This window comes from Dysidea avara, chromosome 12 (assembly GCF_963678975.1).
Source record: "Dysidea avara chromosome 12, odDysAvar1.4, whole genome shotgun sequence".
Classification (NCBI taxonomy): domain Eukaryota; kingdom Metazoa; phylum Porifera; class Demospongiae; order Dictyoceratida; family Dysideidae; genus Dysidea; species Dysidea avara.
This window is the reverse complement of record NC_089283.1, coordinates 25,486,516-25,512,275: the sequence shown is the minus strand read 5'-3', so window position 1 is coordinate 25,512,275 and position 25,760 is coordinate 25,486,516. Positions and strand designations below refer to the sequence as shown.

Genomic DNA, 25,760 nt, shown 5'->3' with positions numbered 1-25,760 from the left:
TCTCCTCTATATCATGGTAATTCCTTGACTGTTTTAGCATTAAGCTAGCCTTTTCGTTGTTTGTTAAAGCTTTAGCCTATGTTTCACAGCATAGTGTAAATTTGTAATCCTCATTATTATGGAGCTATGTAATAGAACATGAACCCATCTTAATATCCTGACAATGTAGTGTATAGTATGAACATTTCTGTAACTTCATAAAATAATTTTCTGAACTGATTAAGTTTGACTATACATGTAGTTTGGATGATATGTCTTATTCCTTGTCAATGTCATAATCTTGAACATTATTGTTGCTGATGCCAATAGCCTGGCTACTAATACAACTTGCAGACTTGGACCATCAATGGCTAGATACCATGCAGGGAGAGGCTGGTAAACATGTAGAAGACTATACAATATGTCATGCGTTGAACTATTAAGACTAGTGAAGTCACCTGCTTAGTCACAGCAAAAGATAGTTATTCAACTCATTGACATAATTGTGGGACAAGAATGCTACATTGTGATGACAGCAGCTGTAATGGGGCGTCTGGATTCAGCGGAATGGAATGGTGGAATGGAACGGTACTTAGGTAATTTCAATTAGTGGTCACCTCTTTAAAAGACCACCTCTTTACAAAGACTGTTTTACTTTAATATCTGAATTGCTGTTTTAGAGCCTTATAAACAGTCTTATTGATGAATTGTGTGCCACATGTTATGTCTAGAAAAGCCAGTGATATCTGATTTATGATACAATACAGTAATAGCTATACATCCCATACAAAAACAGCTTGGCTATACAAAAAAGATGTGTCCACGAAGCTAAAAGCAACTGGCAACTAAAGGAGCTAAGATCTGGTGAGGCCAAGAAATGAATGTCAATATATACTGGCAACTAAGTATAATTTACAATAATCTTGGTCCTTTATCATTGACTTGTTCAGTCTGACTGTATTCCTAATTAATTCCCTCTAAATCTAATAGGCTAGTACATTAGTACCTTTCTCGATAGTCCGGCATTGTAGAGGAGAAAAAGGCAGCTAAATTACTAGCCAATTAGAGTTACAGGGAATTAGTTAGGAATGCAGCAAGACTGTACGAGTCAATGATGAAGGACCAAATTTTTATAAATTATAGCAAGTTATTTGCCAGTTTTTCTTGGCCTCACCCAAATATTAGCTCCTTTAGTTGTCAGTTACTTTTAGTTAGACGGGGATGTCACTTTTGTACAGCCAAACTGTTTTTGCATGGAGTATATTGCTGTATTACAAATCAGATATCACCCTGACTTTTTTAGGCATGTAGCGAACAACTGATCAATAATAAGACCATTCTATGGGGATACACTCTAAAACAACAAGATAGCAGCATTTAAATGTTAAAGTAAAATGGTCTTTATAAAGAGGTGGTCTCGTTAGAAGGTGGTCTTTATAAAGAGGTGACCACCAATTGAAATTACCAAAGTACCGTTCCATTCCATCATTCCATTCCAATCCACCATTCCATTCCACTGAATCCAGACGCCCACTGTAATGTGTTGAGAATCTCATAGTATATATTTCTGGAATGTTTTGTGTTAGCTATAATGGAACAAGTGGCCTATTTCCCTTACTTTTTTCTGTAATATTCTCACTATGAACACTTGATGAAATACACAAACATTGTTACTGTGTGTAGTACATCCATGCATGCACTACCATATCAGTGTATTTCACTCCTCAACCAATATAGCTATTATTGTCCACTTTGAATATTTACTACAACTGACACACCATGCTAGAGAGATGCAGCCATTGAAATAAAAAAAAAATTAAAAAAACATTTCTAGTGAAAACAAACTGCCCATTGGAAAGCAATTAACATGTCAAGATCAAAGCATTCTGTACTTACTCTATAGAACAATTTACTGCATTAATATATAGAGTTTCATCCTTTCACTTAAAAAGCAGGATAAACCACAGAGCTATATTTCATCCTAAAACATTTTCCTCTGTGTCTCGTTTTGATCTATACAGGCATATGTTGTGTGTACAGACACTGTGTCTGTTGTGTCCAGTGTGTGTCTGCCGGACACAGCAAACAAAGCAGGCACAGTGAGTACAGTGGTGAGAGCTAGCTATACCAGACACAATAAATCTGTGAGTAATCTAATTTGCACCAGCATCACATTTATACACATATTATCAGAAACATAATTGAGTATCCAAAATATAATAATGGTATACTACAAACACAGACTCATGACTCATGTATAGCTATAATTATTCATATCAGTAAAAGAAATAAATGAATTGCATGATCCACACAGCAAAATTTAGTTAGCAGTAAACCAGTAAACACTGATCATTCTTTGATGTTATGTGGTGCACAGTCTATAGCAACATAGATATTAAAAACCTAACAATCGTAATGTGAAGTGCATAGCAACTTGTCTATCACTTACTTTGAAGTGTAACCATTATAATCTTGTAATCACATTATTACGTATAGTGTATCATTACTAATTGAGATGTATAGTGGAGTCTGAATTGAGTCATGTGTTACTATACTTATTAAATTGCAGAATGTGCAATGCTGATCATGTGATATTAAGATAATGCTGAGATATTAAGATAATTATGTCACTGAGCATTTGATTGTATACTAATAATATGCTTCACAATCACTGGATTGAGAAAATGTAGTGGCTGGAGTTAGCTACTCTAGTTTTCATTATTATCATTACTCTCAATCTTCTTAAAGGGTATCCCAAGTAGCGAGGACTGGCTGCTCTGGCCCTTCTTCCAGAGATCCTTAACCACTAGCTTAACACTTGTAAGGTCTGTACAATGTATGGAACTGCAATTCTCGTTCTTTTTATAGAGATGAGAAACCACAAGCGCTACAAAAGCAAATTGTCAAAAATGGGAAAAACAAGACATGACTTTGCACATTCCTGAGATGTTAGAAGAAATACATGCCCATATGAAAACAAAGTAACAATATCCATCAGTTAAGCTAATTACTGTTTTGATCAACAACTGCATTACTGGAGAGAAACTGGAGTCAGACATTGTCTATATACATTGCTACACTAGAAGATGTATCACACCCATCCAGTAGGACAATAACCATGAGTGCAATGGTAGCTATAACGTCTGCATTGAGTGGCTACACTAGTACTGCAACTATTCATGTACATGTTGTTCAAAGAGCTTGAAGTTGCATAACCTTGGCTTTTTGGAAACTTATTAATTCTTTAAAACATTGCACCACTATTTTTATAATTGCTTTACACCACAAGCACTTGCAGTATTCATTATTTTTCATTAATGCTTTACAGTGACCAGCACTGACGGTCTGACAGCAACCAAACACAATCAGTCACAATCATTCAGTCACAATTAATATCCATGCTATGTCACCATTTTTGCTATATTAGCTATGAAGTGTTTGGTATGTGTATAGTCACATTGTCAGTGGCGGATCCAGCAGGGGAGGGCTCACGTGCCCCCTCCAAAAATGTGCAAACAAAACTTTAAATAAGATTGAGATACTCTAATAGAGCAGTCAGTCAAAATACTCTAATAGAATGACGGTCACCATAGATTGTTTAGTTCTACAATCTATGCAGTCACCACATGTAACACTTAAGAATCATCCACAGTTGCTGAGTACATATGAAAACTGACATCTGTAACACCATCCCATCATCCACTAATAGCCAGATAATATGTTCATAACTGAACTACTTACGACTGTCACTAATCCCTTGATCAATGTAGACCACTTAGAAATTTTAAAAAGCCGTTATTTGCATTATGCATAAAATTGCTCTACATCACAAAATTTCAGTCCTACAACTTATGATAAGCTGTAGAGGGTACATTTACTCCCCCCCCCCAAATGTATATGCTTACTACCCTGGTGTTGCCAAACCTTGGATCCCCATGATTGTATGCATCATGCAGTGTATTAGCCACAAACTTGATGTCAGTCAAAAGGAAACCAAACGTGTCCCTTCAGAGTGCAGGATTGTGGGCTGGTTAGCCGTCTATTATGATATGCAGCTAGCAATTAGCAGTATTGGCTTTGCGTTTTATTAGCATATAATACTATGAATATAATCAAGTTCATTTGTTTGAATTGTTTTAGAATTTAAAAAAAAGATATTCAACCAGAGTTGATGAAATATTGTGGTGCTAGCTACTAGCTATGGGTTCCTGGTTGACTTATCAGTATTAACCATCATGCATGCATGGCTGGTTTGGAATGCACCAATCATGTAACAACTTATGCCGCCCGCCGCTATCTATGGCAAAAAAGAGACGTGGCAGTGCCTGACTAAAGTGAGGTCGTACTAATAGATGAATTTCATAATAAGAAATATTAAACTATTGCCCCTAGCAACCTGAATTTTACATTATTTTGTAGGTGTGAATGTCAAAAGTAACGTTTCCAATTTTAAAAGGATAGCATATATAGGTCATGAGATATGACATTTTATAAAGTTTGCAGTTTTCACATACATTATCTATGCGAGGGGGTGACAGTTGCCCCTTCTGGGCAATCCCATGGATAATGAGGAAAACAACAAATTTCAAAATGTCGTATATATTTCATGATCTATACATACTCTATCATTTTAAAATTTGGAGAGGTTAATTGTGAGATTCACACCTACAAACTTAATAATGTTAAATTGAGAAATGACATTACTTGAATTTGTTGTTTTCCCACACATTATATCAGTTTATGTGATTGCCCAGAAGGGGCAACTGTTGCCCTCTCTCATAGACAGTGTAAGTGAGAAAAATGACAAACTTTAAAATGCCATATCTCATGATCTAGCTATACATGGTATCCTTTTAAAATTTGGAGATGTTACTATAGTATGTTCACGTTGAGCTGAATCCTCAAAAACACTTAATAACTCATGGATGCAATTACACACGATCTTGAAATTTGGCTCATTTGTAGTACTGCTTGATCCGCTAAAAATATTTCAAAATCTTGTTGTTCAAATGTTTGACATAATATTTACGGCCAATCAAAATTTTCACAATACATTTCCTATGGAGAAGCCATATAAGTACAATGTCCATTACAGTCCTTTCCCAAACTTGTAATGGAGCCAAACCATATGTGTCTGTTGTTGACACCTTTGCTGTTACCAATAATCATCTGGTTGGCAGAAATGTTAACTCTGTTGAGAAAAAATCCACTTTTAATTTTTAGCTGTTTTTCAGGGTTCAGCTCAACGTGAACATACTATAGTTTGTCCCTACAAATATTTTAAAAGTCAGGTTGCTAGGGGCAACTTTTGTTATTATTTATTTATTTATTAATGCTTTATAGCACACACACAGTGACACAAGCATGAGCTCATTTGCACACACACACACACACACACACACACACACACACACACACACACACACACACACACACACACACACACACACACACACACACACACACACACACACACACACACACACACACACACACACACACACACACACACACACACACACACACACACACACACACACACACACACACACACACACACACACACACACACACACACACACACACACACACACACACACACACACACACACACACACACACACACACACACACACACACACACACACACACACACACACACACACACACACACACACACACACACACACACACACACACACACACACACACACACACACACACACACACACACGCAGATACAAAGTTGACATACTAGTAGTGGACTGGTGTACTAAATTATGACATTCATCCAGTTTATTTTGCTGCTACCTGCGAGTTAACTTCTTCTCAGTGTTAAAGTGACTGTCAAGTTCCACTCCACTGTAGCTCGTGGTGTCCACTACAGCGATTCATTCTTGCATATTAAAGCGGTAAGTGTATCGTGTGTACTCGAGTCAGTTTTTGATCTGAGTTACGTGGTTAGTCACAAGTTTTCTTGTTTGTGTGACCTGGCAATTGGAGGGACACATACTCCGGTGTAATGCTTATAGTCTCGCATGCCAGACGGTTTGTGTGGGGGTAGCAAATCATAGATTATCTATGAACAAATAAACCGCATGCGACCGCCTGACTATCGGTAAAACGCGCGGCGCTTTCAAAATAATTATTTATTTTGCTGCTCCCTGCTGCGGGTTAACTCCTTCTCTGTGTTCAAGCTACTGTAGCTTGTGGTGTCCACTACAGCGATTCATTCTTGCATAAGCGGTAAGTATATCGTGTGGATCAGTTTTACTGCTTGATCTGAGTCACGTGGCCGTTTAGTCACAAGTTTTCTTGAAGTTAAAGCAGTCTGGCGAGGGGTGTCTGCATCTCTGTTGCAGAGTTGGTATCACATTGTTTGGTTGTTTAACACCATAGTGAAGTTAGTCTCGCCCCCAGACCATAAGGGCGGGACTTATCGCTAGACTATGCAGGACTAATCCATATGTGACCGGATTTCACATAACCAGGCTTCCACACGCACAAAATCAAACTTACATTTTTACCAGAAATGGATTGCTAGCCTAATACACTATCATATTCCACACTGTACTTCCTTCAGGACTGGCAAGTCTGGTTTCTGTGGCAGCTTTCTTCCGACCCTGTCAAAGCCACGAGTGGGAGATTGGTGCCATTGAATGGCCATGGCTTTGTGATAATGGTGTGTAGTGAGCTGGGACTTCACAGAGAGCTCGCCAATAGTGTTCTCAGTCAATTTGGAGTGATTTGAGGGCCATGGAGAGCCCAAACTTGGCCTCTGGATTCCAATCGTCTTCTTGCTTCATTTTATACCCCTATATTGAGCTCACCCACTGCCCCCCACCCTCCCACCCTATTACTACCACCCTCCCACCCTATTACTACCACCCTATTACTACCACCCTATTACTACCACCCTATTACTACCACCCTCCCACCCTATTACTACCACCCTCCCACCCTATTACTACCACCCTCCCACCCTATTACTACCACCCTCCCACCCTATTACTACCACCCTCCCACCCTATTACTACCACCCTCCCACCCTATTACTACCACCCTCCCACCCTATTACTACCACCCTCCCACCCTATTACTACCACCCTCCCACCCTATTACTACCACCCTCCCACCCTATTACTACCACCCTATTACTACCACCTGTGATATTATTACCCGCTCGAGAAAAGCTGCCCAAAACAGGGCTAATTTTGGGTATCAGAAATGTATACACCCACTCAGTGATAGCTAGTAAATAAATGCATACTTGGTGCAAATTTTGTTTGCACAGCTGTAGGCACTGGGAAGTTATTACACAATGATTACTTAAAATCGCCATATCTCCTAAAGAAGCTTTGTGCGTCGAAGCTGGGTTTTGTCAAATTCAATCACATATATATGTTTATGCATGTTTGTGTGACCTCGCCATTGGAATGACACACACACGCACACACACACCATGACATACGGTGTAATGCCCTGGTCAAGCAGAGATGAGGATGGCAAAACTTGAGTTATTTGTGTTGAGGGTTCAGTATAAAACAACAAAATTAAATTGTAGAAATTTGAATGTAGTTTGTCCATGTTTCATGCAGCCCTCAAGTCAAGTTGTGTTCTTGATGTAGTTACCAGCTATGTCTTGAACAAAATGGATATCTATTTGGTTAATTTTATGTTTCAGATCCCACACCTGCATTACCCTAAATTTGGTCATTTTTATAGGGGATTCCACGAATTTACTAGAAACTGCATACTAACCCCACTACTGGACATTTTGTCCATGAAAATCCAATGAAAGAAATGTTCAACCTGTGAAAAGGTACAGTTTTCATTGGGTGGTCCCAATGAAATTATATTTTCATAGCATTTTAATTAAGCAAATTAGTGAAAAACCAATAAAAGTTATCAATTAAAAGTCCATGAAAAGCATTTCACAGAGTTTTCAGCGGTAATTTTTCATTAATTTGCCCAATTAAAAATAAAATTCCATTGGGGGGGGGCCACCCAATGAAAATTTCAGGCTGAACATTTTTTTTCATTGGATTTTCATGGGCAATGTGTCCAGTAGTGCCCACATATGCTAAAAAAATTTTGTGGTTGAGGAGACTGGGCATCCAAAACTTTCCGCGAATATTTTAGAAACCATCTTTACAGAAGGTTTTAAGAATAATTTAAAGCTCTAGGATGGTTAGTAGTGAAATTAAAGAGTACTTGTCGAAAAATCTTGAAGGAAAGTTGATAAAAATGTATGCTAAAATAGCCTTAGTTTACAAGAAACTTTGCTTCAAAAGCAGTGATTTGTTCTATAAGTCATAGTTTCACAGCAATAATCTGGAAATTCTATACCCAGTACCCCTATGAACCTGTCAACAATATATGTGTGTTTCGGCCCATTAGCATTGCTCACTTTCAAGATGTTAATGCTACGCCCCATACTTTAACCAAGATTGGTCCTGAAGCATGGGGATTTGTTCGTAGCATCTCGAAAATGAGCAATGCTAATGGGCCGAAATACACACATATATTGTTGACAGGTTCGTAGGGGTACTGTATAAGGAATTTCCAGATTGTAGCTGTGAAACTATGACTTACAGAACTAATCACGACTTTCAAACCAAGGTTTCTTGTAAATCAAGGCTATTTTAGCATACCTTTTATCAACTTTTCCTTCAAGATTTTTCAACAAGTACTCATTAATTTCTCTACTAATCATCCTATAGCTTTAAATTATTCTTAAAACTTTCTGTGAAGACAGTTTCACAGATGTTCGCAGAAATTTTTGGATGCCCAGTCTCTTCAACCAGGAAAATGTTTAGCGTATACAGGTTAGTATGCGGTTCTAGTAAATTCGTGGAATCCCCTATACAAGTAAACAAAAAATTTGGAATTTTTAACAAGAGTAGGGACCATAGCACATGGATAAACAGTACTGAAACAAGCTGGAATAGTGCATGATATTAAATCACAGTAAAACAATAAGAAGTGTTATATCCCTACTGTGCATTTCATTATGGTATCTTGAGCACAGTAGGGATATAACACTTCTTATTGTTTTACTGTGATTAATATCATGCACTACTCCAGCTTGTTTCAGTACTTTTTTTTGATGTGCTATGGTCCCTAGTCTAGTTTAGAAAAAAAAATTGTGTACTTGTCTGTTAATTTTTTTGTAAAAATATTATTATGAGTGGTGAACCTATGTATACCGTGAAAGAAATAGCACCATGCGTCCCAGCTATCAATTATTGTCTGAAAAATGAAATATCAATTACACTTCGTTGTCAGCTATGTTACACCTGTTACACAGCATTATGAATGAGGAACTGTTTGAAAAGCACCCGTACAATCCACGCATACCGCATCAATGAAAGACAAACAAGTTATTAAACTATTGTAACAAAATGTTTAAGGGTTCCTAGAGAATAAGGTAGTGAAACAGTGATGGAAAATCCCTACTTGGCACTATAGCAATATGGGAAATCCCTACTTTGGCATTGAAAAGATAGTGAAAGTGTACCAATTTAGGGATTTTCCCACATACAGTGGAACCTCAGTTATCCGAACCCCTTGGGACCAGGGGTGGTCCATAAGTCTGAAAAATCAGTATCTCTGAAACTGTGTATAATAACTTTAAAATAGCATAAAGAAAAAAAATTTAAAATGTCAGTATTTTCAACTACTCTAATAGAACAGTCACTACTCTAATAAAGCAGTCATTTCTGCTGTTCAGTTAACCGAGAATCCAGATAAGTGGGGTCCAGATAACTGAGGTTCCACTGTAATTACTTCAATATTAAATTTTTTATTACGCTGTTATTTACGTTATGCATAATAGATTTTGTGTTTTATATACGTTCCTCACGATAGTAAACAATGTCAGCAGTGGAGGTGAAGAAGGCTCAAAATAATCTGACTTGTCCAGTGTGCTACCAGTTGTTCAACAACCCAAAGTATCTCCCTTGTTATCATTCCTACTGTGAAGGATGTCTGAAAAAGATGCAGGTACAATCCAAGATAATCTGTCCTGAGTGCAGGAAGGAAGCTAAAGTTCCTGTAGGAGGAGTGAAGGAATTTGCTACCAATTTCTTCATCAACCGACTAGTTGACGACTTAATCCTGAAGAAGAAAGTGGCTGGGGAAGAGAAAGTGAATTGTGACTGTTGTAATGAAAAAGATCCCGTGGTATCATTTTGTCCTGACTGTAACTCGTTCCTGTGTAATGCTTGTAATGACTTCCACAAACGTAGCAAGATGTTTGCTAGTCATCGTGTTGTACCATTAACTGAACTGAGATCAAACAAGGACACACCAGTCATCCAAGCTAAGGTAAAGATCCCAGTTTGTAAGGAACATGATTATGAACTGAAGCACTACTGTGAGACATGTGATGAACTGGTGTGTTTGTATTGTACAATGAAGAAACATAACAGCCACAATCATGACACAACAAAAAACATGGCCAGTAAGCAGTGCTCTCAGTTAAAGAAGGTCACCACTCCAATAGAAGGAATGATCCAAGATCTGTCTAAAGTACATGATAACGTTGACAAGATGATGAAGAAGATAAGAAAACAAGGTGATGAAGTGAACAAGCAAATTGATCAACATTACAATGAACTGGTTGAAAAGCTGATGAAGCAGAAAGCTGAAGTGAAGCAACAAGTACATGACACAGTGTCACAGAAAGAGAAGGCACTTACTACACAACTTGATGAAGTGGATTCAACACAAGCTGAACTTGTGAGCATGAAGGAACTGAATGATGCTCTAGAGAAGAGCTCTGACCAAGAAGCATTGTCTGCAAAGAAGCAAGTGATTGATTGTATTCAGCAGCTAACTGAGAAATACAAAAAATTGATTATACCCCCTGTGCAATCAAACACATTGAGGTTTACACCCAGCAAAAATGCTTTTCCACAATTTGGTTATTTTAGTGCTATTGCAGACTTCTGTGCTTCTGAGGTAGTTAATCTTCCACAATCCATTACTGTTGGTAAGAAGGTAGAAGTCACCATCATTACAAAATATAGCAATGGAGATCGTTGTTCCACAGGAGGTCACAAGGTATTTGTCCAGTTAAAATCATTTACAGGCAATGTGACTGTTGCGGAGGTGAAGGATAAGAATGGTGGTAGTTATGTGGCTTCATTTGTAGGTAAGCAAGTTGGCGAGGCTAAGGTGCATGTATTCATGAATGGTCAGGAAGTAAGGGGAAGTCCCTACAACATTGTAGTACTTAGAAATTACCAAGCACTGAACCTGCCTAATAAGGTAGTGAATAATAATGGTAGCTTGGGTAATCCCATGGGTGCTGCAGTTGGTAGGAATGGAGTATGGGCAGTAGTTGACAACTCCAACTGTTGTGTGTATGTATTTGATGGTGAGGATAAGTTAGTTAGGAAGGTTGACAGTTGTGGTAGTAATAAGGGTCAGTTCAGTAACCGTGATGGTATTGCATTTGACAATGACAACAATTTGTATGTAGTTGATAGAGGCAACCACAGGGTACAGAAGTTTGATGTTAATGGTAACTACTTGCTACAATTTGGAGGTCGTGGTTCAGGAGATGGTCAACTAATCACTCCATACGGCATCACAACACATAATGGTAGGGTATATGTTGCTGACAATGGTAACCATTGTGTGTCAGTGTTCCAGTACAACGGTCAGTTCTGCATCTCTTTTGGTTCTGATCAGTTAAGCAAACCTTGTGATGTAGCAGTTAGTATTAATGATCATTTGCTTGTTGCTGATGGTGGTCATCACTGTATAGTCACTTTTACTCTTGATGGTCAATATGTAGGCAAGTTTGGTACACAAGGATCTAATAGGGGTCAGCTCAATAATCCATATAGTCTTGCCACTGATGTAAATGGCTTCACCTTTGTAACTGACAACAATCATCGTGTGTCTGTCTTTGACTGTGTTGGTAACTTCATTCATTGCTTTGGATCTAAGGGATCTGCTAATGGCCTGTTTAATTGTCCTTATTATATAGCGCTTGGTCCTAATGGTAACATCTATGTTAGTGACTACAATAACAAACGAATTCAGATCTTTACCAACTGCTGAGTTTGTACAATACCATAATGTTATCATTGTTAAGTTACATACTCTAGATGTTTTACATGACTCAGTACATTGCGCATATATTGATTTTTGTATTTATGGCTATTTGAGAATAAGTATTGTTGTTTGTAGGAAACGTTGATGGGAAATGTCTAGCACCCCACTTACCTTGAGGGTATGTATAGTATTATTCTATTTCCACGTTATATATAAAATACACAATTTGTATTGCATGCAAAATGAAATACACAATTATTATTCACTATGTATCTGCCTTGGGTAACAGGGTAACCTTAATGGGGTTACTGAGAGGGATAGTTTCACTGTATAGGATGTCCTTAGCAGCAGTGATCACAGCTGGTAATGTCCCAGTAGAACTTCTACCAACAGCTACTCTTGATAGACACTCACTGATCACTTTCTCTTCTGTATCTGTTGTAAGCCTCTCCACTATACAGACCTCAACTTTGCATGGCTCTACGTTAAGAGACAATATGATTGTTGTATATCAGTCACATAAAATCACTAAGTTAACAATGTGTGTTTTGCAAGGATCCACCCAACAGCTGGTTAGTACATCTGGTTATAGAAGTTAAGTATTCATACAGAAGATACATACACTTGTCAAAAACCACTGCCAACAAGTAATAGTTTGAGGCCCACCACGAGGATCTTCATGATTGTAAAAACTCAAGGCGAAGCCGAGGTTTTTATAGCGATCTGAGTGGGCAGTTCTAACTATTTTAGAGAACCTCTCCAGAGGTCTCTTAGGGATTTTAAAGACCTCATCATCTTCCAAAGATCAAAGGATTTTATATATACCATTTTCTAAGGAAGATTTGGGACCTGACAAACTGTACTTATTGCATATCAATGAAATCAAGACATGTGATAGTGTGCTGTGAAGCCAAGAAAACTGGCACACCACACCATGAGTACCATATAACAAGAGGTACTGGTGAAACTAATATTGAAAAAATGAAAAAATTGACCGGTACCCCTAGCAACCTAAATTGTACATTATTTGTAGGTGTCAATGTCTTAAGTCACCTCTCCAAGTTTTAAAAGGATAGCATATATAAGTCATGATATGACATTTTGAAGTTACACACATTGTCAATGAGAGGGGAAACAGTTGCCTATATATACTATCCATTTATAATTTGGGAGAGATTATTGTTGACATTCACACCCAAATTATGTAAAATTGAAATAATGTACTTTGAATTTTTGGTTTTTGCATACGTTGAAATAGCTACCTCATTTTTGTGATTGCCCAGAAGGGGAAACTGTAGCCCTCTCACATAGATATGCGGTATGGGAAAACCACAAATTTCAAAATGTCGTATCTTATGACATACATATGCAATCCTTTCAAAATTTGGAGAAGTTACTTTAGACGTTATCACCTAGAAATAATGGGAAATTCAGGTTGCTAGGGGCAACGGTTATTTCTATATGCTATAAAGCCTTCTTTACAAATGTAACAACTGACGCCCCCCCCCCTCCCCCACCCCTTCGCAAAAAAGGCGCAGTGGCACCCAATTATGACTCACGGCGCTTTCATTTATTTTGCTGGTTATTCAGTGTGGTTAAATTCCTCAAGGGGGTGACACACAGGCACTCACTGTAGGTAGATCTGCGACCGTGGTCAAAGCCAAAGGTCAAGGTCAAGGTCAAGGCCACCAAAATCGTGCCAATTTAATGGTCAAGGGTAAAAGCTTCCAACCCACAATCGAAAAGTGCTGAAATATCGCGCTAAGTCACCGGTAAAAGGTCGAAAAAGGCTTAGTCACAGGTCAAACGAAATTTCGGCCGGCCAAGACTTTGACCGCGGTCGCAGATCTACCTACATCCGCGCGTACCTACGTGACACCCCCTTGTTCTTTCTCAGTATTAAAGCGAGTGTTAAAGCTCCACTCCACTGCAACTCGTGGTGTCCACTACAGTACCTCATTCTAATTCATTCTTGCATAAGCGGTAAGTAGTGTATCGTATCAGTTTTAAAAAATATTGCTCAGTCTGGTTATTGGCACAAATTTTTTTCCTTGAAAGTGGCCTGGCGAGGGATGCCTGCATTGTCGGTTGCAGAGTTGGCATCGCATTATATGCTTGTTTAAACCTTCCGTAGGGCAAGAAATTTTCGTGGCATTAAATTTTTGTGGATTAGCGAAAACCTCTAGGCCACTCCTAGAAAATTCCTTGCAGGGTTTCCCATTTCATTGACCTCAAAGACATATGCGGGCGGTTCATTATCCATTATTTCCACTAATTTCCGAAATTCATAGCTAACTTACAGGTAAGAAATACAGTAGAAATATATAAACTAAGAACCTTAATAGTGAAAAGCTAGCTAAATGGGCTTTCTGAATGCTAAAGTAGTTACTGCTATGCAATCACAGGATTAATAATGAATAAAATGTTCAGTTGACAGAAATAATGAATGACCATGCGGGAAGAGAATCTGCATGCGGGCGGGAAAAGGGAATTTTCTTGGAGTGGCCTTACAATGTGTAATTTTCGTGGTAATAAATTTTCGTGTCTAGTGATCACGTATTTTCGTCACATTACGTAGCTCAGCTAGCTACCGCACGGTTTAGCTCATTAGTTGCTTAGCAGTTCTTAAGTGATTGTCAGCTGCAGCTATGTTCTTTTCTTCATACAGTCAGTGTGCAGCCGTTCATCAGGGAAACAACCAATCCACACGATCACATACTTATTGCATACTGTTAACCACTTAGATGGTCTTCACGTTTTACATTACATGTGGGCTGAAAAATCACAAGTTTTCGTGGATATTGTTTGCACTACAAAATCCACGAAAATTATTATGCCACAAAATTTCTTGCCTTACGGTATATGGTTTGACACCACAGTGAGGTTAGTCTCTCCCTCAGACCACAAGACAAACAATGTTTGGAACATCGTTTACAACTGTGGCATGACGGTGATTTGTTACAGTTATTGCAAGAAGGGTGTACCATTCAACGAGGTCTGCAGCCCTCCAAGGCTTGTTCTACTGATACTGCTCGCATATTTACTCGATTAATGTTCGAAGGAAAGGTTAAGGCTGCCCTTCAGTTACTTTCATCTAACTCAAGGGGAAATTTCCTTCCCCTAAAGTGGGAGACAGTACTGTTTTAGATGAATTAAAGAAGAAACATCCCAGTTCATCTCCTATTAACTACGATGCTCTGATTGACCTTAAGCTTCCATCATCAGAGACCTGTCATGAAGTGATCTTTGAGGGTCTTGATGGAGTAGTCATTTGCAATTCCTGCCTCAAAACTGATGGGGCTGCTGGTCCCTCTGGTATTGATGCTGCTGGTTGGCAGCATATGTGCACTTCCTTCCAATCCGCATCTGCTGATTTGTGTGATTCTCTTGCTTCTGTTGCTTGATGGATGGCATCCACTTACATAAATCCTCATGGCCTTTCACCTCTCTTGGCTTGCCGCCTTATTGCCCTTGAAAAGAATCCAGGTGTCTGTCCCATCGGTATAGGTAAGACAAGTCGTCGAATTATATCCAAAGCTATTTTTTTGTGGTGAAGAGTGACATGTTGGAGGCCATGGGCAACCTTCAACTTTGTGCTGGTCAAGAGGCTGGCTGAGTCCATGCTATGCAAAGCCTTTTCCATTCTTCTACCACCCAGGCTGTGCTTTTGGCCGATGCCTCCAATGCTTTTAATTCCTTAAATCGGCATGTTTCTTTACACAGTTTACATTTTATCTGCCCTCCACTTGCTGTTACTCTTACCAATGTGTATATGGAGGCATCCTCTTTATTTATTGATGGTGAATGTCTACTCTCTGAAGAGGGGACCACTCAGGATGATCCCTTGGCTATGGCCATGTACAGGTATGCACGCTCTACTGTTCCTTCTATACGAAAGTTAGATGGCTTGTCCACCCAAGTATGGTTTGCAGATGACGCTGCTGCTTCCGGGTCTCTTGTTGATCTGCTGGCCTGGTGGAAACAGTTGTCTGGTTTGGGTCCTGATTATGGGTATTACGTGAATGCTTCCAAGTCCTGGTTGGTCATTAAAGAAGATTACTATGACACTGCTTGCACCTTATTTACTGACACTTCCCTGTGCATTACAACTGAAGGTCATCCCTACTTGGGAGTTCCTTCTCCTGAATTTAAATCCATCTTTCTTCAGGAAAAGGTATGTCAATGGCAGAATGACATTATTCAGCTTTCCAATTTTGCTTCCAGTCAGCCACATGCTGCATATTCTGCTATGATTCATGGCCTGTCATCTCGTTGGACCTGTTTAACTAGGACTGTGTGTGATTTGTCCTCTCAACTTGTTCCCCTTGAGGAGGCTGTTCGTCTGCGTTTGCTGGCAAAGTTCTGTCTCCATGCCCCTAATGACTCTGAACGGACAATGTTTGCTATGCCAATTCGTCTAGGTGGCCTTGGTATATTCGACCCTTGTAAATCTTCCCAAGACAACTATCAGTTTTCCACATCCGTTAGATTCCCCCTAGCATCTGCCATCCTTGAATCAGCTTTCTTGTTTTGATTCCTCCATCCTACAACAACAGTGTGCTCTTAAAACAAGAAGCTCTATCCACCAAACGTCAGAATCTCTCTCAAAGATTTTCTGAGTTTTCCTCAACTTTGTCCAATAATCTCCAACTATCCCTGAAACTTGCTGGTGAGAATGGTGTATCCTCCTGGCTTTCCACTTTACCTTTGGAATGTCATGGATTTGCTCTCCACAAAGGTGACTTTTGCAATGCGTTAGCTCTCCATTACAGTTGGTCTCCTAAGAATCTTCCTACCAGCTGTGTCTGTAGCAGTTCGAACAACATTGAACAAGCTCTCAGCTGTCCAAATGGAGCCTTCCCCACCATCCGCCACAACGACATCCAAGATTTGACTACAGAGTTAATGTCAGAGGTTTGTCATGATGTATCTACTGAACCCCCCCTTCAACCCTTGACTGGTGAATCTATCTCCTTACGTACATCTAACCAAGATGTTGGTGCTCGCTTGGACATCAAGGCTTCTGGCTTCTGGGGTTCTCGGTGTGAACCTACTTTTTTTTGATGTTAGGATATTTAAACCCTTATGCCCATTCTAACCGTTGTGATCCCTATCGCCAGTATGAAACTTCGAAGAGCTGTCAGTAAGAAGAGAGAGTGCGAGAGGTGGAACGTGGGAATTTTAGTCCTCTCGTGTATTCAACTTCTGCCACTCTGTCTTACAAGCGCCTGGCCTTCCTCCTATCATGTAAGTGGAAATCATCCTACTGTAGGGTGATGAGCTGGCTTCGCTGTCGTCTTGGCTTCTCCTTATTACACTCTGCCACCATGTGCATAAGGGGTTCTCGTTCCTCCTCTGGTCATCCCTTTAAGGAACATGTTCCAGCATCAGTTGACCTAGCACTGGGGGAGGGGCATCTTGGGGCTATTTAAGCCCCATTTCCTTTTTCTTTTCTATTCTGTGTTCTGTAGGTTCTGTTTCAGTAGCTCTGTAGGTGTAGGGATAGGTTAAACTTATTTTACAAGTGCAAGAAAAAATTAGGAATTTTCCATATGAGTAAGGACTGCAGCAATAAAAAGCACTGAAACAAGCCGCTGAGACAGAACACAACTGAATGATTGCATTTTAATCCCTACTTTAACCATACATCATAGCAGGCTAAAGTAGGGATTAAAATGCAATCGTTCAGTTGTGTTTTGTCTCAGCGGCTTGTTTCAGTGCTTTTTATTGCTGCAGTCCCTACTCATATGGAAAATTCCTAATTTTTTCTTGCACTTGTTTGTGTACTCTTTTTTGTAAATTTGTATTCAATAACCGTATTTAGTAATTCCCCTCCCCCCTTCAATTCTTGAAATACACAGCTAAACGTTCCTAAGGATGCAGATTTTTAACAAACCGCTTTAAACAACACATTACCCATAGAAGTATCTTTTCAATTGTTTTATAGTGTGTCTACAGTACTAATTCTCTCAACAAAGCCTCAGGGCTGCTCTTACTTTTAGTTCACATAAGTATGGGTCATGCCCACTTTCTAGATGACGAGATACGGGAGCCTATGAGGCCTACTATGGTGTTTTTCAGTTGTAGTACGCCTGAAAAGTGCTCTGGGAAAGGTACCCATAGAGTCTGTAGAGAGGCGCCATATACAACCAGTTTTTAAACTCGGAAAAGAAACCACCTTCAAGCCAAAGCAAACACACTCTAATCCTTATGCGTGTAGTGGCGATTTTGTACAGGTAGCAGCATATCCCGAGGTGTATCCCAACATTAAAATCACATGCTTGCTACAATTAAGCTACACATTTACTCCAATATGTTGGGGCACTGTGGTGTGCGTGCTTTGATGGAAGCCGTACCCATGAGAGATGGCCACGATAAAGAAGGATCAAAGATAAAACAGTAAGACAGTAGCGCACACATCGTAGGTATTTAATATTGTGAAAGGTTTTTCTCCACAAAATTCAAAGTGTTTCCGTCAAAGAAGCAAGGCTGTAGCTGTAGCCAGTTTTCCGCTATGCTTGACTGAACGCATCAGTGAGGCAGGCAGCGAGGCAGTAGAAAATTCACTAATATATATATATATTTAATTTTGTAGCACCTCGTCGGAAATGTTTCGGGTCATTCTGAAGACACATTTGGGCTTGTTTATACCTAACCAATACTGTGAAATGGCCTTGAAGGATTTCTGAAGATGGTTTTGGATAGATTTCTTCGTGGACCACGCCCACGCCTTCATCGTCCCTACTATACAGTACTATTGTACTGTATGATAGAATATCTTAGCGTAGAGTACATGTGGTTGATGAGAGTGCCAACTAGGGCCAGTTCTTCTCCCTTTAATAAAATAAATAAACAAAACAAGGGCTGGGTCTGGGGAGAGACCATAGGCGGAGCTAATCCATACGAGGGGTAGGTAATGACCTGAAATTTCATATGTCACTCTGAAATTATTTCTGAAAGATGTAATATTGCCTGAAATTTCGTACATTTGAAATAGCAAGGTCACATGACTTTTAAAAGTAAAAGAGTTTTAGCTATGGCACCTTGTAGAATATGAAAATTTCTGCAGATTGATATATAGGTTTGCCACATTTGGTTATGTAATGGCTAGTAACCATTAAACAAACAAATAGGCGGTTCTCCAGACGCCTCTATTGAGCACCATTGGTAGCCATGGCACAAAATATGTGATGTATGCGGAATTACATCACTTTGTATTATGCATCGCCAATAAACTAATATAGACATTCAAGTTGTATCTATGGGCAAAAACCATTCAACCCATGAGCTGGACCACTTCTTCGTGTGATGAACAACAGTACTCTTCTCCCATATGTTTTCTACGGGAAGAACTTTCGTTGGAGCTTAACCAAACCCCTTTCTGCCCTGATCATGAAGAAACTCACCAGAAGACCACTGTCTTTACTAAGTCAGCACTATGAAACCAATGAACTTACCGTCTAACCCATCTACAGAACGTACAACCATTGTGCCACTCAGTGCCACTCTTGCAATATGCAATTTACGGGGAAAAATATTCTACAATTTTACGTTGTTTTGACATTACTGTTTGATAGATAAAAGCTTATGATCGAATGGATGTAACGGGAGTTTACGAAAATCTAAAATGGATTTTGTGATTTTAAAGTACTGAATTATATGATTTTATGGATAGTTTAATTTTGGAATTACTGAATTTTACAGAGAAATGAATTGAAATGTTGTTGTTACCTACCCCTCAAATCCATATGTTATATGCATGCTTTTGTGGCCTTTAGGGTAATACTGAAGGCACTTTTGGGCTTGGTTATATCCAACCAATACTTCCAAGGTGCCAAGATGGTATTGTGAAGCTTGTTTTTAGGTGATACTGTTGCGAGCAATTAAAAAACCCACTCCCCAATGGAGTGACACATGTACATACTCCCTGAGGCCCTGGTCAAGCAGAGATGGAAATTGAAAAACCTGAGTTATTTGTGTTGAGGGTTATGAAACAACCAAAATCAAATCATAGAAATTTTAAATGTAGTTTGTCCTTGTTTCATGTACCCCCATTCTCAATGAAATTTAGCTAGTTATATACTATGTCTTGGCAAATTTAATTTTAGGTTTCAGATTCCCCACCCGTATTCCTGTGCCTTACTGTCTATATTTGGTCATTATTATGCCAAAATGCAACTTCACTATTATTTCATCATTTCAATATGTATGGGAGTAATAAAACTAATTTGTTTACATAGCTAGGAATAGAGGAATGCGGCCACTTTAATGTCAGGGGAAGAGGCTTTAACCCTTCCACTTGCAGTATAATAATTGATAACTGATGCATCCTTGAAGCTTAGAACTATCTGAGCTTCAGTGAACCCAGCCCAGTTTTGTACTAATATTGAGACTTGCATGCGACAAAGAAAGTACCAGACAACGAACACTTATAAATGCCATTTTTGGGAACCTTCCACTTTAAATTTGGTACCCAGGAGTGATAGAAGTTGTTAGTGTCCACAACTGTTGAGTGGGTAGACATTTCTCCATAATTATTTACAATAAACACAATCACAGGTGACACAGGAACATTTTTTGGGCACATTTGACTTTGCATTTAAAAAATGTGTATTCTGAGCTCAATCCCACTACTTCTTCACAAGTTATCAGAGTCCTACTCACTGTGCTACCGCTGCTAGCTGCCAGCTCCTGAATTTTTGACTACAAGACAATATAGAACAATGATCTAGCCTGTATTTAAAAAGAACCCAAACCTTAACTTTGGACTATTAGAATCGTGAGAAGGTTCTATAGATAGTAGAGGGTGCAATACTATCTATGGAACCAATTCCCTTTAATTTTATAGAATAACGAAAGTGTGCCCAAAAAAATCAGTGTGACATGGTCATGCAACAATGTAACAAGTAGTTTTCCTTTCATTGCATTGCTTAACTTACCAAGTAGCACTGTTTGGTAGGGTTCCCCCCTAAAGCAACTCACCTGCTAAAATGCCATGTCTAAAAACTATCATAGAAATAGCACACAAGACGAAAATCGCCTTTACAATGTTAAAGGTCCATGGAAGTGGTAAAATACACTTTGGCTATTATCGATCCTTGCTACTAGTGGGATAGGTTGGTGGTGCATGTGATTTAGTCAGATTTTGTTTTGTTCAGTAGATATAATACATTTTAGTGTATTGTGGTTAGTCAATTATATTACATCATAATGCATCAGATAAAGAAACTTTAGTACACGCCAGGTGCCATAAAATGACAAGCGTCCATGTACAGCTAGATTTGATTTAGTTTCACATCATATCTACCATAGCAACTTGAAAACACGGTAAGAACTTGTACTGAGGCTAGTTACAAGCCTAGTGAATTTATGCTGGTCTTGTGGTGAAGAGCACTCTAGAATGCTTGTTAAAGAGACTATAAATCAACAGTACAATGGTGAAAGTACATCTTGAATATTTTGGATATGTGTAAAGGTCCAATACTGCAGGTGGAGGTAGAGAAATGAGCAACTGTGATAGGCACGAGGCATTACCCCTACCAGGCAAAGAAGTGACTCAGGAAAGTGTAACAGTGATACCATCGCTTGTTTCATGGTAGTGCTATCTCAGCCTTGTAAACAAACCGAACTAATCAGGGGCGGTTCTAGAAAATTGCTGACTCGTTTCCAACTTTAGGGTAGGGGTGGGGTCCATACAGATTATTTAGTGAAATACGAGTGAAAATCACCCTATAATGTCATTCTAAGCCTAACAGAGAAACTTACTACCTTATCAAGCAGTTACAGAAGTATTGAAATCAAGAACGATAATTATTTTAGAGGCACTTAATGCACTTGAAGGTGCAATGAATCATTTTGGATCATTTTGTGGTGGAAAGAGTAATTTGATCATTAATAGATACACAATCAACTATCCCAGTACTTAACTTTGTAATTTTAGGCTTAAAGTTCATTGAACATTTCAATCTCAAAAAGCTGACTGGTTTCTGGAAACCGGTGAAACCCCCTTAGAACTGTGCCTGGAACTAATCTTACTTCAGTGAAGCATAGCTTCGATAGTACAAAGCACTACAGCGAACAACTCTCACTGTTTGTCTTGGTATAATAACATAATTGAATTAATTTTTAAAAGGTGTTTTTGTGCAGTGCATGATTGTTCAATGAAATAGCAATTGAATATTCCATTTCAGTGAACCTGTAAAAACAAGAAAATACCTGCAGGCAACCAGATGTAGAATTTTAAAAATGAATAAATAAAAAAACATCAAAGTCCTTATTTTCATCTGCCTGCCTGCCTACTGCCTCACTGACCACAGTCACAAGGTTAGAGATCAAATGAAGTAGCACATGACCACCATTATATGCCACAACAACAAACTCACCAGTGAGATGTGGCTTTTGTGGTTCTGCCATCTACACTTTGCATTCCTTTATGATCTACAATTTAATGGTCATCTTCTTCATGCCAGGAAACCATACCAAGGCATTAGTTTCTGTATCGATACTTTCCTTAAAAGAGCATATTCAGATGTCATTAAAGTATTTGAGGGACTTGATGGACTGTAGTATCCTTGGGGTGTATAAATTGATTACAATGGGCCACGCCCCCTTAAACAATCAGAACATGCTACCACACCTCTAATAATTCATGCTGGGGCCACGCCCCTCAATGATCTAGCTCTGTAGAAAACAAGGTATTGTACCAGCATAGTCTACTGTGCAGTATTGTAGCAAGATAAGATACTAATACAACAGTCACAACCACATGTATGTAGCTATGTTCTAACAAAAATGAACTAGTGTAATAAAAAATAAAATTGAAGCAGTTCCTAGCAATACAAAGTAGTGATACAAGAGGTTGTGATGGAAAATCCCTACTTTGGCATTGAAAAGATGGTGAAATGTGTCAATCTAGGGGTTTTCCCACATACCTACTTCATTTTTAACTTAATAATTTATACCATTATTTATGTTTTGCATAATACATTTAATTTTTATATATGTTTTTCACAATAGTGTATAATGTCAGCAGTGGAGGTGAAGAAGGCTCAAAATAATCTTACTTGTCCAGTGTGCTACCAGTTGTTCAACAACCCAAAGTATCTCCCTTGTTATCACTCCTACTGTGAAGGATGTCTGGAGAAGATGCAGGTACAATCCAAGATCATCTGTCCTGAGTGCAGGAAAGAAGCTAAAGTTCCTGTAGGAGGAGTAAAGGAATTTGCTACCAATTTCTTCATCAACCGACTAGTTGACGACTTAATCCTGAAGAAGAAAGTGGCTGGGGAAGAGAAAGTGAATTGTGACTGTTGTAATGAAAAAGATCCTGTGGTATCGTTTTGTCCTGACTGTAACTCATTCCTGTGTAATGCTTGTAATGACTTCCACAAGCGTAGCAAGATGTTTGGTAGTCATCGTGTTGTACCATTAACTGAACTGAGATCAAACAAAGATACACCAGCCATCCAAGCTAAGGTGAAGATCCCAGTTTGTAAGGAACATGATTATGAACTGAAGCACTACTGCGAGACATGTGATGAACTGGTGTGTATGTATTGTACAATGAAGAAACATAACGGCCACAATCATGACACAACAAAAAACATGGCTGGTAAGCATCGCTCTCAGTTAAAGAAGGTCACCACTCCAATTGATGGAATGATCCAAGATCTGTCTGATGTACATGATAACGTTGACAAGATGATGAAGAAGATAAGAAAACAAGGTGATGAAGTGAACAAGCAAATTGATCAACATTACAATGAACTGGTTGAAAAGCTGATGAAGCAGAAAGATGAAGTGAAGCAACAAGTACGTGACACAGTGTCACAGAAAGAGAAGGCACTTACTACACAACTTGATGAAGTGGATTCAACACAAATTGAACTTGTGAGCATGAAGGAACTGAATGATGCTCTAGAGAAGAGCTCTGACCAAGAAGCATTGTCTGCAAAGAAGCAAGTGATTGATGGTATGCAGCAGCTAACTGAGAAATACAAGAAATTGAATAAACCCCCTGTGCAATCAAACACATTGAGGTTTATACCCAGCAAAGATGCTTTTCCACAATTTGGTTATTTTAGTGCTATTGCAGACTTCTGTGCTTCTGAGGTAGTTAACCTCCCACAATCCATTACTGTTGGTAAGAAAGTAGAAGTTACCATCATCACCAAGGATAGCAATGGAGATTGTTGTTCCACAGGAGGTCACAAGGTATTTGTCCAGTTAAAATCATTTACAGGCAATGTGACTGTTGCGGAGGTGAAGGATAAGAATGATGGCAGTTATGTGGCTTCATTTGTAGGTGAGCAAGTTGGAGAGGCTAAGTTACATGCATCCATAAATGGTCAGGAAGTAAGGGGAAGTCCTTACAACATTGTAGTGATTAGAAATTACCAAGCACTGAACCTGCCTAATAAGGTAGTGAATAATAATGGTAGCTTGGGTAATCCCATGGGTGTTGCAGTTGGTAGGAATGGAGTATGGACAGTAGTTGACGGGTCCAACTGTTGTGTGTATGTATTTGATGGTGAGGATAAGTTAGTTAGGAAGGTTGGCAGTTATGGTAGTAATAATGGTCAGTTCAGTAACCCTGATGGTATTGCATTTGACAATGACAACAATTTGTATGTGGCTGATAGAATCAACCACAGGGTACAGAAGTTTGATGTTAATGGTAACTACTTGCTACAGTTTGGAGGTTATGGTTCAGGAGATGGTCAACTAATCACTCCATACGGCATCACAACACATAATGGTAGGGTATATGTTGCTGACAATGATAACCATTGTGTGTCAGTGTTCCAGTACAACGGTCAGTTCTGCATCTCTTTTGGTTCTGATCAGTTAAACAAACCTTATGATGTAGCAGTTAGTATTAATGATCATTTGCTTGTTGCTGATGGTGGTCATCACTGTATAGTCACTTTTACTCTTGATGGTCAATATGTAGGCAAGTTTGGTACACAAGGATCTAATAGGGGTCAGCTCAATAATCCATATAGTCTTGCCACTGATGTGAATGGCTTTATCTTAGTAAGTGACAACAATGATCATGTGTCTGTCTTTGACCATGTTGGTAACTTCATTCATTGCTTTGGATCTAAGGGATCTGCTAATGGCCAGTTTAATTGTCCTTATTATATAGCACTTGGTCCTAATGGTAACATCTATGTTAGTGACTGCAACAACAAACGAATTCAGATCTTTACCAACTACTGAACTTGTACAATACCATTATTGTTACATTGTTCTGTTTTGATATTATCATTTGTTGTTTGTAGTTTCAATCTTATCTTGTTATTATAAGTTGCATATGCTAGATGTTTTACAACATGACGTAATTGCACATACATTATTTTTTGTATTACAATGTAGCTGTTTGAGAATAATAATTGTTACTAGGAAACTTTGATGGGAAATGTTCTAGCAAATTTTTTTGCACCCCACTTACATTGAGGGTATGTATAGTATTATGCTATTTCCACGTTGTATATAAAATACAATTTGTACTGCATGCAAAATATAAAGGTCAACATGTGAAGCTCCTGAGAGTACTGTATAGCCTAAATATTTTGAGGTTGAGCAATGTTGCTAAATATAAAATTTTTGAGGATTTGCAAACACTACCAAATTGTGTTAGACTATATGGAGGACTAAATATTTCAAGGAAGAAATTTTTGCTGATAACCACCCAAACCACGAAATCAACG

The 25,760-nt window shown here is 38.8% G+C and overlaps 2 protein-coding genes across 2 annotated transcripts; both read left to right on the top strand.

Moving 5' to 3' along the window:
• Nucleotides 1–6,116: 6,116 nt before the first annotated feature.
• On the top strand, nt 6,117–12,291 carry LOC136241548 (tripartite motif-containing protein 2-like). Its single transcript, XM_066032775.1, has 2 exons — nt 6,117–6,225; nt 9,850–12,291. Exon 2 carries the CDS (start codon nt 9,856–9,858, stop codon nt 12,052–12,054), a length of 2,199 nt encoding a protein of 732 aa, XP_065888847.1. The 5' UTR covers nt 6,117–6,225; nt 9,850–9,855; the 3' UTR covers nt 12,055–12,291.
• A 1,554-nt stretch (nt 12,292–13,845) lies between these two features.
• LOC136240119 (tripartite motif-containing protein 2-like) lies at nt 13,846–25,516 on the top strand. Its single transcript, XM_066030969.1, has 2 exons — nt 13,846–14,031; nt 23,065–25,516. Exon 2 carries the CDS (start codon nt 23,071–23,073, stop codon nt 25,267–25,269), a length of 2,199 nt encoding a protein of 732 aa, XP_065887041.1. The 5' UTR covers nt 13,846–14,031; nt 23,065–23,070; the 3' UTR covers nt 25,270–25,516.
• Nucleotides 25,517–25,760: the final 244 nt, after the last annotated feature.

Coding starts and splice junctions, on each gene's coding strand:
- LOC136240119 (XM_066030969.1), top strand. CDS start 23,071: ATGTCAGCAGTGGAGGTGAAGAAGGCTCAAAATAATCTTACTTGTCCA.
- LOC136241548 (XM_066032775.1), top strand. CDS start 9,856: ATGTCAGCAGTGGAGGTGAAGAAGGCTCAAAATAATCTGACTTGTCCA.